The sequence below is a fragment of the Cnephaeus nilssonii genome (assembly GCF_951640355.1).
Source record: "Cnephaeus nilssonii genome assembly, chromosome: 20".
NCBI classification, from domain to species: Eukaryota; Metazoa; Chordata; class Mammalia; order Chiroptera; family Vespertilionidae; genus Cnephaeus; species Cnephaeus nilssonii.
In genome coordinates this window covers 1481038-1495000 of record NC_137091.1, presented here as the reverse complement: position 1 = coordinate 1495000, position 13963 = coordinate 1481038, and the positions used below count along the sequence as shown (strand labels likewise).

At 60.7% G+C, this 13963-nt stretch overlaps 1 protein-coding gene across 3 annotated transcripts in view; it reads left to right on the top strand.

Moving 5' to 3' along the window:
* The window catches only part of ADGRG1 (adhesion G protein-coupled receptor G1), a 37596-nt gene that overhangs the window by 21488 nt on the left and 2145 nt on the right, over positions 1 to 13963 (top strand). For all 3 annotated transcript variants that reach the window (XM_079759419.1, XM_079759420.1, XM_079759418.1), the window contains exons 2-12: positions 6592 to 6690; positions 7445 to 7867; positions 9365 to 9503; positions 10051 to 10198; positions 10740 to 10871; positions 11182 to 11298; positions 11540 to 11585; positions 11810 to 11913; positions 12621 to 12739; positions 13199 to 13467; positions 13690 to 13798. In XM_079759419.1, coding sequence (XP_079615545.1) covers positions 6627 to 6690; positions 7445 to 7867; positions 9365 to 9503; positions 10051 to 10198; positions 10740 to 10871; positions 11182 to 11298; positions 11540 to 11585; positions 11810 to 11913; positions 12621 to 12739; positions 13199 to 13467; positions 13690 to 13798 — 1670 coding nt within the window. In that variant the 5' untranslated portion in view covers positions 6592 to 6626. The remainder of the gene's footprint in view (positions 1 to 6591; positions 6691 to 7444; positions 7868 to 9364; positions 9504 to 10050; positions 10199 to 10739; positions 10872 to 11181; positions 11299 to 11539; positions 11586 to 11809; positions 11914 to 12620; positions 12740 to 13198; positions 13468 to 13689; positions 13799 to 13963) is intronic.

Below are 13963 nucleotides of genomic sequence, written 5' to 3'. Positions count from 1 at the left end.
AAAGATCTTGCCTGGGAAGTATTAACCCACCCATCATATTCACCAGAACTTGCTCCTTCAGATGACCACTTGTTCTGATCGATGGCACACGCACTTTCTGAGCAGCACTTCAAAACGTACGAAGAAGTGGAAAATCGGGTCTCTGAATGGTCCACCTCAAAACAAGAAAAGTTCTATTGGGACGGTATCCACAAATTACCTGAAAGATGGGGAAATGTGTAGCTAGCAATGGACATTACTTTCAATAAAGCACTTTTGATGTTTCTCTTGAAATTATCGTGTTGTCTTTGATGACAAAATCCGCATTAACCGGTGCACCTGGTATCAGAACCTTCTGTGTGCTACTAGACAAGACCACGCAGGCCTGCAACCGTTCGCTAACTTGGGAAGTAGTCCTTCTTAGGAAGTGCTCTGAGTTTTCCATGTGTTTTAGAACGACACAGCGGTTGGCTGCCTCCTGCAAGCACCCCGACTGGGGGCAGCGATCAGACTTGCCACCCACGTATGCGCCCTGGGCCAGGATTAGAATGAAGCGACACTCTGGTGCAAGGGCGGACGCTCTAACCACTGAGCACACCGACCAGGGCACCACCTGGTGTCCTGTCCAGCTCCGTGTGGCTGGAGTACGAAGGCTGTCAAGATGGGGATGTGGAGGCCGGAGGCTCAGGGCATCGGGACCTGCACAGACGTGTCTTGAGGCTGATATCCCCGCCGGGCAAAGGCTCGGAGTTGGGAGCCCGCAGCCCAGCTCCTCTCCGGTGGGTGGCTGTGTTGGCCTCTCTGGGGTTTGAAGCAAATGCTGCGGTTCCCATAGAGCAGCTGCAGGGGCTGCTCCCGCTAACCGGCTCCCGGGAGAACTCAGAGTCTCCAACTGGCAGGGGCGCCCCCTCCGCCCCCTCCCCCTCCTCCCACAGGGCCGGGCCCAGCAGGCAGAGGGAGCCGTGGCCCTGGGACCCGCTGGGCCAGCGCCGCGGGGCGGTGGCTGCGGGCAGGAACAGCCCTCCGGCGGGTGGGGGCAGGTGCGAGGCTCACCCTGGGCAGTGTGTGCTCCAGCCTCTGGCCTCCGCCTGTCTCTGGGAAGGCTGCTCGCTGAATTTTTCTTCTCCTTTATTGTAGACAGATCCCTAAAACCGGAAGCCACTGTGTTTCCCCAGCAATGCAGGTCACCCTTCCTGGGGGGAGGCCCTATGCGGTCACCAGCTTGGGCCTCGGTTCCCCCACTTGGGAGCGGGAACAGGGAGGAGGGAGAGGCTGGGGTCTGCGAGCTGTGCTCCGTCTAGGCTGGGTGGGGTGTGGCCTTGGGTCCCATCCAGATGAGCGGGCACCTCCTTCGACGTGCTGGGTTCAGGTGTTTCTATGCAACACTGACTTAAGCAGTTTGTAAACCGCGGGTGGAGGGTCCTCTCCGCCCCCCTCCTGTGCCCCCCAGGAAGCACCTGCAAGGGGTCCCCCTGCTCTGACCTAACTGCCGTCCCAGCTGGAGGCCGTCTGATCAGCTCCCGGCTCCTCAGGGCCAGCCCGCCCACTCGCAGCCTCTTTCCCTTCCCCCCCCTCTGCTCCCTGCACACACACACACACACACACACACACACGCACACGCACACGCACACGGCAAACGCCGGGCATGCACACCCACATCCCACCCACTGGCACACTTACACTCTCCAGGTTTCATCCGCACCCTCACCCACCCTCTCCCCGTCCCTCCCCTGGGCCAATCCCTTCCTCCTAAGGCCTCTGCCCGGGGCTCAGGGGCCTCGCCAGCTGCTGATACTGTCCCCCCTCCCGCCCCCCTTCATCCCCCACTAGAAGCAGCCGAGGACCAGGCTGGGGCAGGGAAGCGGGGCGGGTCCTCTCCCCCGTCCTCCCACCAGGGGGGCAAGCCCAGGCTCATGCCAAAGCCCCAGGAGGGGTCCCTCCCTCCTTGGCTGCCTTCTCCCCACCCACCCGCCTCCTGCCGGCTGTCCTGGGAGGCCCCGTCTAGGTTCCAGAAAGGGTGACGCATCTCGCCACCGGGGTGCGAAGAGGTTCCGCCTGGACACAGGCTGCTGGCCTGGCGCTGCCACTCACCTGTTGAATGACCTGGGCCAGGCCCCACCCCTCTGAGTTTCTCTATGAAACAGGGCTCCCCATTTTATCCCAGGCTTGCCCCCCAGTGGCTCCCAAGCCTGCGAGTGTCAATCCAGGGGACTGGAGGGACTTGTTAAAGCCAGCTCCCCAGTCCCAGCCCAGACCTGCTGTGAGGAAGAGGGGCTGTGAAAATGCATTTTAGTCAACTCCCTTGGGGGGTCTGACCCACACCACAGGCAGGCCTGGGCCCCTCTGATGTGACCTCGTGACAATGGGGTTGGGTATGGGCCATGGTACGCCCCCCCCCCCCCCCAAGAGTTCAGAGGTGAATACATTCTGGTGGGAGATGGAGGTTGGGTAGAGCTTCCCGGAGAGGGTGTGTCTGAAGTGACTCTCAGAAGATGAGTGGTGTTGTCGCAGGGATCGGGACGCAAAGGGACACGGAGGTGGGTGTGGGCCAGTGTCTGCATAGGGAAGGAGAAGGAGCGGGGCGGGGACCAGGCCCCCAGCATCCTCCTGGGGAGGTGCCTGCGGGGAAGGCTTCACCCCAGGGCCGCCAGGTCGTGTCCACTCAACTTCCGCCTCCATCCTCTGAGGAAATGGCTTTCCCAGGAGCAGGGCTCGGGCTAGCCGTGACTCGGTGACTCGTGGCTGGACACGGTTGGCAGAGGAAGTGACTCGGACCTGGGGAGAAAGTGAGCTGTGGGTCTCCTGCCCATGGCCCCTCCCACCGCGAGGAGGGCAGGGCTGGGCCCGAGCCGGAGCCCCTTCTCCCGGCCCAGACAAGCCCTGGGTGCCCGCTGCTCCGCCTGGATCCTGGGGACCCTGTGGCGGTGGCCCCCATTGCGCCAGGCTGGGCCTAACTGTTCTGCTCTCTGCGTGTGTTTAGGGGAAGCCTGAGGTCAGGGACAGCTGCTCTGGGAGGGGAGCTGGGGGGGGGGCTCCCCGAGGGGCTCGGCCCCCAAACCCTCTCTCCCAGGCTGGAGTTCTCTGCACTGCTATACTGTCCCCCACTTTCTCTCCTTGGCTTTGGGGATCTTCCAAGCCAAGGGCATGTGCATCCCGGGAGCTTTGTCTGCGAAGAGTTCTCTAGAGCGAGCCCCAGGGCCCCGCCTTGACCCCCCCCCCCCCCGTGGTGATCAGGGAACAGATAGCCCTTCCCTAGCCTCAGTTTCCTCATCTGCAAAGGACCAGCCTCCGGGGTGGCTCGGAGGGTTTCGTGGGCTGGTGGAGAGGGTGTCTGCTGTCATCATCGAGGTACTGTTTCCCGCCTGGCCAGGGCTGTGCGAGGGCAGACGAGGGTCCGGCCTGGGGACCGGCGGTTGGTTGGCTCTAAGAGTGTTTGATGGCCGAGGCCTGTCCAGCTCTGTGGGTCCCCAGATCCAGAGACCAGGGGTTCTGGCCACGCGGTCCATGTGGAGGTTCGTGTATGGGGTTCAGCCTGCAGGGCACAGCCCCCGCCCTCATTCCCGCTGAGCCAGGTGGGGGCACGTGGGGTGGGGACCAGGGCATTCTGGAGGTGCTGGAGTGTGTGGCCTTCATCATGGGAACTGACTGTACCCGCCCAGTGGGCAGCGTGGGGTGGCAGATCTGGGTTGGGGTCTTCTGTCCCCAGTCCGCTCTCCTGCCCCCCGGGTTCTGCGGGCAGTCTCAGGTCCGGCTGCGAGGAGGGGACTTTTCTGGGTGGGGTTTCAGTCTTCCCGTTGCGCTCCGGAAAGGAAGCTTCACGCTCTGAGAATTTCCCGGCACGGTGCTGCGGAGGCCACGGGACACGGCACGGGGCCGGGAGGGGGGAGGGGGAGGGGGCGACACAGGAAGGGCCTGTGACAGCCGGGAGACATACATTTATTTAATACATTTTTATTGACGTCAGAGAGGAAGGGAGAGGGAGAGAGAGAAACATCAATGATGAGAGCGAGTCATCGATCGGCTGCCTCCTGCACGCCCCCCACTGGGGATCGAGCCTGCAACCCGGGCATGTGCCCTGACCAGGAATCGAACCATGACCTCCTGGTTCATAAGTCAATGCTCAACCCCTGAGCCCCGCCGGCTGAGCATATACAGAGATGTTTCGCTGACACAGATGGCTTCTACCATACACACGGCCCTGTTCTAACTCCTTTACGGCTATCAGTTCATTTAATTCTTGCAATGAACGCGGAGGCCGGCTTGATTTTTAGTCCTATTCACAACGAGGGGTCTGAGACCCTGTCCTGGGACCGGGTCCACGGACAGTGGGAGCTCACGTTGAAGGCCAGTGTGCCAGAGAGATGCGCAGCTGCTGGCCAGCTCCGTCCTCGCTTGCTGTGTGACGTCAGGAAGTCGCTGGCCCTCTCTAGGCCTCAAATCTAAAAGCCATATGTGGTTGGGGTGGAGGGGGCCAGTGGGGGGGGGGAGGGGACATCTGTAATACTTTCAACAATGAAGATACATTTAAAATAAAATGAAACAAATGCCATCACATGAAGAATTTGTGCCACATTCTCAAAGTGATGTGTGAAGTACGAGTTCACAGGATAAAGCAGAGGTCAGAGCAGAGGTCGCTGCCTGGAAGAGGTGGCACTGGGATAGGGAGTCAGGGGTAGACAGCGGCAGAGGCCCGGAGAGGAGAAGGAAAGGGGGTCCAGGAGGGCATGTTTCTGTGCTGGGTGCTGCGTTTCCTTCCTCTGCTCTGGGCGGCAGAAGGCAGTTTCAAAAGGGGTCAAAATGCTCAGAGCGGCCACAGAGTGAAACGTTAAAAATCAGCCTAGGAAACTGTTCCCTAAAACACTCCCACATCCTTCTTCGAAGGGGTCCTGGGATGCCACCAGAGCAGGACGATGAGCCCGATTGACCAATGGTTGGACTGATGAGGCCCAAGAAATTAGGGTCCATTACACATAGAGACTAGCTCCCACTTGAGGGGGGCGGGTTAGTTCGAGGAAGGCACGGCCCAGGCAGGAGACAATCAGCTCTGGCCTGAGTCACCCTCCCTTTAACACTACCCTCAAACAGGCCATTTAAACGCCACCTCTTCCTGGAAGCCCGCCTTGGTTTCTACCAAACTCTCACTCCTCGCGTGCCCCTAGGCTGCCAGGCTTCCCTTTGTCTGGCCTGTGGCAGGTGATTGCATCTGTCACCATGACCATCTGCAGTTCCCCACAGGATGAGGGTGCCCGTCTGCGTCTGGCACCGCCCAACGTGGTCAGAGGGCCAGATGGCAGTGGCAAAGACCAAGCCACCTGCCATCTCTGTGCGTGCCAGGCACACAGCTTCCCTGCCAGACACTGCAGTTCTGACCAGGCAGGAAGAACTCCGGGCTTCTGGGCCAGTCACTTACCCCCGCACCTCAGTATGGCCCACGTCACAGGGTTGGAGAGGGTTACTATAGGTACGAGGCGGGGTGGGCCAGCACAGGCTGGCAGAGAGTAGGTGCTCAGCTAATAGAGGCCACGGTGGGTCAGAAGTGCCCCCTCTACCCCGCGGTGGAGGTGGAGGTGGAGGTGAGGGTAGTTGGGCCAACCCCACTTGAGCCATAAGGTTGAGTGTCTCCCCTTCAGGACGTCCCACTGCAGTTCCAGAGGCCCAGAGCCCTGGAAACTGGCTCCCCCTGGTGGTCATGATGGGAAGCGCCCTTCCCCTGGCCCCTGTAGAGGGCGCCATGGGCGCGCTGATCCTTCCCTCTTCTCTCACTGGTTCACCCCACCTCCCTGCTCTAGGCTGTCCACAGGGATGGGTTAGGAGGGCGCTCCCTGGCGGGCTGAGGAGGGCGTGCACCATCCTGCACTTCCTGGGAGGCTAGTAAAGGGGGCCTGGCCAGTGGTGGGAACCAAAGGAGGCCAGGACCGCCAGCCGAGGGATTTGAGGAAGGCTTCCTGGAGGAGGTGTCCTCTGAGCTGGGTGTTGGGAATGGTGGTGTGAGGTTCCTGGGGAGGACGCTGAGAGCCCCCTTTCTCCTGAGTCTCCTCCAGGCCTGGAGGGGGCACAGTGGTTCCAGGGGGCGCTGTGGAGCCTTCCCCACCAGATCCTAGCTAAGATGACCCTAGCCTTGCCCTGCTGGGTCCAGAGGGCCCCATTTTCTGTGACTTATACAGACAGGGTCCTGTGGCAAGCAAGAGTGCAGCCAGGACTTGAACTTGGCCAGGCTCTGGTCAGCCACAGCCTCTTAAAAAAAAAATATATATATATATATATATATCGATTTCAGAGAGGAAGGGAGAGAGAGATAGAAACATCAATGATGAGAGAGAATTATTGATCGGCTGCCTCCTGCACACCCCACACTGGGGATTGAGCCTGTAACCCGAGCCTGTGCCATGGCTGGGAATCGAACACTGACCTCCTGGTTCATAGGTCAACACTCAACCCCTGAGCCACACCAGCAGGGCCAGCCACAGCCTCTTGATGCTCAGCTTCTGGCAGGTTTGGGGGGTCCGCGGGCTCTTTCCACATTTGCCTCCCCACCTCACATCTCCCCTCTGCAGGGCTGGCTCAGCCACCCTGTGGGTCAGGCCCCTGGCTAACGTCCCCGCTGTCTTTCAGGCAGTGACTCCCCAGGGTGACTCCTAAGGCGGAAGATGGCTGCGCAAGTGCAGGTGCAGCCGGGGCCGCTGCTGCTGGGTCTGCTCCTCCTGGTTCAAGGTAGGCTTTCCTGGGGCCACGGGACGTGCATCAAAGGCCCCATGCCTGGGACGGCGGCCAGTGCACCCCCTAAGCCCTTGGGCAGGCACAGGCCTGCAGACACAGCTCAGCAAGGGGATGTACCTTTGAGAAAAGAGAAAGCCCCCCCCCCCTTTTAAAAGAATAGTTTATTTATTTTTAGAGAGAGGAAGGGAGAAGAGAGAAACATTAATGTGAGAGCGTAACATCGACCGGCTGCCTCCTGCATGCCCCCTCCCGGGGACTGAGCCTGCAGCCCAGTGTGAGCTGACAGGGAATGGAGCCAGCCACCTTTCGGTGCACGGAACACCCCAGCCAACGGAGCCACGCGGGCCAGGGCAAGCCACCCCTTCTCTCTGGCAGATGTCGTCGCCCGAGGCACAGCTGGGGGTGGGGATCATGGACTGAGTTTCCGCCCCACTCACCCTGGAGCAGAGCATCCTTGTGCAATGCCCAAACCCTGCCTATAGCAGCATGGCCTCATCAAATACCCGATTGCTATTTAAAAATGCTTTGACTTTTGAGTTTAGAAATGATAACTTTTGAGTTTATTCTTTTCATATTTTGAAACCAATGATTTTTGAGCAGGGTCACTCACATTTTTTGTAGACCCTTTGAGGTATTGACCTGTGAAATGTGTGTGGGTCCCAGATCCTGGGCTCCTGTGTTCTGGGCCCCGGGCTGCCCCTCCCAGGGCCCTGCCCCAGAGTCCCTCCTGCAGTGACTGCCTCCTCAGGTGCCCGTGCTGGGGGCTCCCGGGACGACCTGCGCTTCTGCGGCCAGCGGAACCAGACGCAGAGGAGCAGCCTCCGCTATGAGCAGTGGACACAGCTGCGCATCTCCATCGAGAACTCGGAGGACGCCCTCACAGTCCACGCCCCCTTCCCTGGAGTCCCCGGGGCTTCCCACCCCTTCCCGGACCCCAGGGGCCTCTACCATTTCTGCCTCTCCTGGAACCGCCACGCTGGGAAACTGCACCTGCTCTACGGCAAGAACGACTTCTTGCTGAGTGACCGGGCCTCTGGCCTCCTGTGCTTCCAGGGCCGGGAGGAGATCCTGGTCCAGGGCCCCCACATGCTCGCCACCTCTGTCAGCTCCTGGTGGAGCCCCCAGAACACCAGCCTGCCCAGTGCTGTCGGCTTCACCTTCTCCTTCCACGGTAAGCCAGGCAGGAACAGCTTGTGCAAAGGCCCTGAGGCAGGAAAGGCAGAAGAACGCAAAGCAGGCTGGGAAATGGACAGGCTCTGAAGTCTGCTCATGGAGCTCGGGCTTCGTTCACAGGCGTGGGGAGCCACCAAAGGTGCCTGAGGAGAGGGGAGTGTGATCCAAGGAGATTTACAGAAAGGGAGGGGTGAGGGTGGAGGGGGCCAAGTCCCATCCGGAGGCTGCGGGAAAGGCCCAGGTGAAGGAAGATGGAGTCTGAACAGGATGGGAACAGAGTGAGTGGAAAGAAGGGACTGGCTGTCAGGAGCCAGAGGATGTTTGTCCCCATTTCACAGAGGGGGAAACTGAGGTACGGAGAGGCACAGAGTTGCACAGCCAGTAAGTGAGGGAGTCAGGGTGTGAACCCAGCAGCTGACTGGCATGGGCGGGGGGGGGGGGGAGGGGGGGCGGGGCGTGGAGAAGAGCAAGAGAAATCAAAGTTCTGGAAAGCGGTGAGGCTGCCTCTGAGGGGTGAAGACCGCGTGTGCCCCCCAGGGTGTGACAGGCGTGACATGGCCCCGCCTCCCTTTAAGTACTGGATGGGGGCAGGGAGGAGAGGGTGTTCAGAAGGAGCTGGAGGCTTTATTGGGGGTCTAGGATTTCCCTGATGCTCTTTCTTCCAGGCAGATCTGGCCTGGGGTGGGGGCTCTCAGGGGTAGGGTGTGGGGGGCACAGCATTTGGAAGATGTTAGCAGCTCCAGGCCCATGACAATGCTGAGGCGAGCAGGCCGGCTTTTGGCCCAGGCGCTGTCCAGTGCAGCAGGCCAGGCGGGGTAGTCGGTGGGGTGCCTCACCCCCAGGCTGGGACTCTGCCCCCGCCAGGGAGGGTTTGAGGCAAAGGCAGGCCCAGTTGCAAATAGCAGCCTGAAGGGCAGACCAGGCCTGGCCTCACTGGGCCTGTAGAGAGGGTTGTTTTTTGTTTTTGTTTTCTAAATGAGCCAAAGGTTTCAAGTCACCTAAAAATCAGGCTTTCCTCCTTATAAATTTGGACGTGGCTCCCCAGGGCCTGCCTTCCTTGATGGCACAGGGTAGGCCCCCGCCCCTCAACATGTGCCCGTTCCCATTTGTCCACCCAAGTCTGCAGCCTTGGGGTGCAGGGGACCCAGGTGCAGGGCCTGGAACCTGGCATCGGGGAGGCTGGGGGTGTGGAGTCCCCAGAGCCACCACATGAGGCCCCCCTAGTCCCTCTTGAAGGGACCCTGGCCCTCCCAGCTCCTGTGTGTGGTCAGAAGGACCCCTGGGTGGGGGTGCCCCATGCCCCTCAGCCGGGGGGAGTGGGGCTGGAGGTTCCTGGCTGGCCGGCCGCCTCTCTGAGTGAATGGGGAGCCCATCCCACCTAGCAGAGCCTCTGTGTTTCCTTCCATAAAATGGGAATGAATCTTTTGGGAGTAGTGGGAGGATTGAGAGGATCATGAGTGTGGCAGGGACCTCTTAGGTGGGTCTGTCCCCCCAGATCCTCCCCAGACGGCCTCCCACAATGCCTCGGTGGACATGTGCGAGCTGAAACGGGACCTCCAGCGGCTCAGCCAGCTTCTGAAGGCTCCCGGGAAGATCCCAAGAAGGCCCGCGGCCACGCCCACCCACTCCAGCCAGTGAGTGTGGCTCTCAGCATGGGGGGAGGGGGGGCCTTCCCAGACCTGGACCTGGGCAGGCTGGGGACTGGAGTGGGAGGCCTGGGGCTGGAACTTTGTCTTGCCATCTCCTGGAGGAGCTGGGATTCAGCCTGCAGGCCACGCCCCACACCTGCCGAGTGTGGGCCAAATACCACTCCCTGCCGTCCAGGACAGGAAGCCAAAGCCCTCTCCCCAGCAGTAAAGGACAAAGGATGGGCCCATTTTACAGTTCAGCAGACTGAGGCCGGGGATGGTAGGGCTGCTCCACGGCCTCAGAGTAGGTCTGTCCAGGCAGAACTGGGCCCAGGACAGGCCTCCACCCTCACCCCCCTTTCCTGTTTGCCCGGATGTTCCTGCTTCCTCTCTCCCTCCCGCAGGTCATTCTCTCTGTTTTTCTCTCCTGCCCCCTCTCTCCGCTCCCCTGACCCCCTTCCCCTCTCCCCGTCTGCCTCTTTCCTGTGTATCTCCCTGCTCGCCAGCCCGGACCCCGCCCCCCAGGAGTCACCACCTCTCTCGCCCCTGCCAGGCAGCTGCAGAGCCTGGAGTCGAAGCTGACCTCCCTGAGGTTCACAGGGGACACGGTGTCCTTCGAGGAGGAGCGGGTCAACGCCACAGTGTGGAAGCTCCAGCCCACAGCCGGCCTGCGGGACCTGCACATCCGCTCCGGGCAGGAGGTCAGGGCTCGGGATTGGCCAGGGCAGGAAGCAGACGTGGGGGCCGTGAGCACGCCCCTCCCCGGCCCCCCAGGGCCCGAGGTGTGCTGACGAGGAAGGAGCCAGGCCCAAGGAATCCCCTTCGTCAGGGGCTACCCTGGGCACTGAGGACCCCTCCTGGCACAATGATGGGGACAGAGGTGGGGGGCCCTGGTCCCTGCACCTGGGGCACATCTGTGCGGACAGAGACCGCCCCCAGAACGCCTGTGCATGAGAGGGTCTTGCGTGGGCCTGGTGAGCTGGGAGCCATCCGCTTCCCACACATGAGGGTGCCGAAGGCAGGACTGGCGCCTGAAGCCCGATGACAGGGGATGGTCCCAGGCCTGTGTGCCCCGGGGGCCTGGGCTCTAACCATGAAGCTCCCGGCTAATGCTGGCGCCCGGCGAAGGAGGGGGAGCAGGGCTGCTGTGAGTCAGGCAGCATCCGGGAAAGTGTGTGCGTGGGAGCGGGGAGGGGCCTGGGGTCTGTCTCTGGCTGAGCCCAAGGACACTCTGGTCCGCAGGAGGGTCCGGGGGACGTCCGGGAGTACTCGGTGCTGCTGCCCCGCGCGCTCTTCCAGAAGACCAAAGGCCGGAGCGGGGAGGCCGCCCGGAGACTCCTCCTGGTGGACTTCAGCAGCCAAGCCCTGTTCCAGGTACGGGGGGGGCCCCCTGGGAAAAGCCGTGTCTGTCGGACGGACGGAAGGAAGGAAGGCGTGGAGCCCAGCCCCTCCTCCAGGAGTCAGAGCCCTTCCTTGCAGTCAGAAGTGGGCCTGCGCCCTGCACGTCTCCCGGGGGAGGGCTGAGGGCGGCGTCCTCACTACAGTGTCAATGACTACAGTGCAACCCCGGTTTCCAACGGGAGCCCAGCACGCCAGAGACAGGAGCCTGGAGAGCCCGGGGGACTTCTGGGCCCTCCTTCTCAGCCCCGAGCCCCTCCCTTCTCTCTCCCCACCTCATATCTAGGACAAGAATTCTAGCCAAGTCCTGGGTGAGAAGGTCTTGGGTATTGTTGTGCCGAACACCAAGGTCGCCAACCTCTCGGAGCCCGTGGTGCTCACCTTCCAGCACCAGCCACAGCCGGTAAGTGTGAGCCAACCAGCGAGGAGACAAGGGTCCCCTTTGGCCATGTCTTCCTTTCCTCCCCCTCTCTTCTGAGTCACTGGTCTTTAACGAAATGATTGACTGGCCGCTCAGCCAGTCAGGTTCCACTGGTGTGTGTGTGTGTGTGTGTGTGTGTGTGTGTGTGGCCTGACACTGACTTCCTGTCTGGCCACGAAGGGGTGGACTGTAATGGATGCACTCTCCCTCCTGGTCCCTACAGAAGAACGTGACTCTACAATGTGTATTCTGGGTTGAAGGCTCGGCATGTGAGTGTGGAGGGGTCTGCCCTGGGCAGGTATCTGGAGGGTGGGGGACATGGGTTAATCAGGGAGGGCTTCCTGGACAAGGTGGCCTTTGAAGAAGGAGTGATGGCAGATGAGGGATCTGCCAGGTGGAGCAAAGGCTCGGAAGAATGATACAGTCTACTGGGGGTTCGGTGGGGTCCGGGGAGACTGGGCCTGATCAGAGCCCCATGCTGTCCCCTCCTCAGTGACTGGCCCAGGGAGCTGGAGCAGCGCCGGGTGCAAGACCATCAGCAGAGAGATGCAGACGTCCTGCCTCTGCGACCACCTGACCTACTTCGCAGTTCTGATGGTGAGTTCCTGCTGTGTGCCCGCCACGTTTCAGATAGTCTGTCACCCATTCCTCTCAACAACCCCTGAGGTGGCTCCTGTTGTCCCGCTTTATAATGAAGTGGAGGCTCAGAAAGGTTAAGCAATTTACCCCAGGTCACACAGCTCCTAAGGAAAGGAGCTGGTCTCTAAAACCCCTGCCGTTTATCGCCAAGTTTTGGCGCATGACAAAAATGCAGACTCCTGGCCCTGACCTAGGGTGCTGATTCCTCGGGGCTGGGGTGGGGCTAGGAGAGTGTTTCTAAGGAGCCCTCGAGGGGGTACTGAGGTCCAGTGTAGATCCCCCCAAAATCTCAGAAGCTTTGTGTCCGAGGTCCGTGTTCTCAGAATCTTAGAACCCAGAGTCTGAGGGACCAGAGTGGCCTCCAGCTCTTCCCGGGGGCGGGTGCTTTCTCCATCCCAGACCCCTTAATCCCGTGCTGAATGTTGTAGAAAACTAATCAGTGCCTGGACAGAAGAGGGTACCTGGTGAGGGCTCCGGCCTTTGTGGGTCAGGGACCCGTTGGGGAATGTGGTGAAAGCTATAGGCCCCTCCAGAAAATGCACTCACAGGACCACAGTCTGCTCAGTCTGGGGAGGGGGTTCACAGACACTGGAGGCCCCCCCACGGACCACGGGCTCGTGGAGGGGGCACCCCGAGGCCAGCGCTGACCTGTCTCGTGGACCCAGGTGGCCTCCGTGGAGGTGGACGCTGTGCACAAGCACTACCTGACCCTCCTGTCCTACGTGGGCTGTGTCGTCTCTGCCCTGGCCTGCGTCCTCACCATCGCCGCCTACCTCTTCTCCAGGTAGGACCGGGGAGGGCGGGGAGGGGAGGGAGGCCCGTTCCAGGCCCCCAGGCCAGGACCCACCGCCATGGAGACCTGCCCTGGAGATGGGTGTGGCTGAGGGAGCTGTGAGAGGTGCCGGCTGCTGGCCCCTGGGCGCCGGATTCCCTCCTCAGATCTGTGGTGTGTGGAGAACAGCATTTACCCCTGACTTTGGGAGCATCTGGTGGGTTGTAGTGGCTGATTTGTCTATTTTGCTGTCTGGCTAAGGCTGCTGTTAAATGCACATAGTAGGTGCACAGGGACAAGTGGGGAATGGCTTGGCTGCAGTCAGGAGTCTGTGTGTGTGTGTGTGTGTGGGGGGGTGTTTGTGTGTGTAGTCTGGGAAGGCTGCCTGGAGGAGGAGGAGCGGGTACCCCCCTCCACCCCTTCCCACGCTGGTCACAGGATAACCATTCCTCTTGCCCCACCCCCATGCAGGAGGAAGTCTCGGGATTACACCATCAAGGTGCACATGAATTTGCTGATGGCTGTCTTCCTGCTGGATGTGAGCTTCCTGCTCAGCGAGCCGGTGGCCCTGACAGGCTCCGAGGCTGGCTGCCGTGCCAGCGCCATCTTCCTACACTTCTCCCTGCTCGCCTGCCTCTCCTGGATGGGCCTGGAGGGCTACAACCTCTACCGACTGGTGGTGGAGGTCTTCGGCACCTACGTCCCTGGCTACCTGCTCAAGCTGAGCGTCGTGGGCTGGGGTACGTGGGTGCAGGGTGTTGGTGGGCCCCCAGGCCTGCCCTGGCTTCTGGCTGAACCAGGCACCTGGCTGTGCTTCTCCACCTAGCTCTCTGATGGCTTCCTCACTGCTTCCTCCCCCCTCCCCCATCCTCAGGCGTTCTTTACCTGGGCCTCACCAGAAGGCAGGGGAGGGGTGAGCCTCACAGGGTGGGAGATGGAGCTTCACCCTTTGCTGTCCACAGGCTTCCCCGCCTTCCTGGTGACCTTGGTGGCACTGGTGGACATTAACAACTACGGCTCCATCATCCTGTCTGTGCAAAGGACCTCAGAGAGTGTCATCTATCCTTCCATGTGAGTGGCTGTGTGTGGTGGGGGCAGGAATTTGGGCCTCAGAGTGCTTCACTTTTGTACCATCTATATTATTACTTGCTTTGATATTTTCCTTTAAATTGTCTAACTGTTGATTTAAATAAATATTTTTTAAAAATTATATCAACTACAAGTCAGAAACCAGCA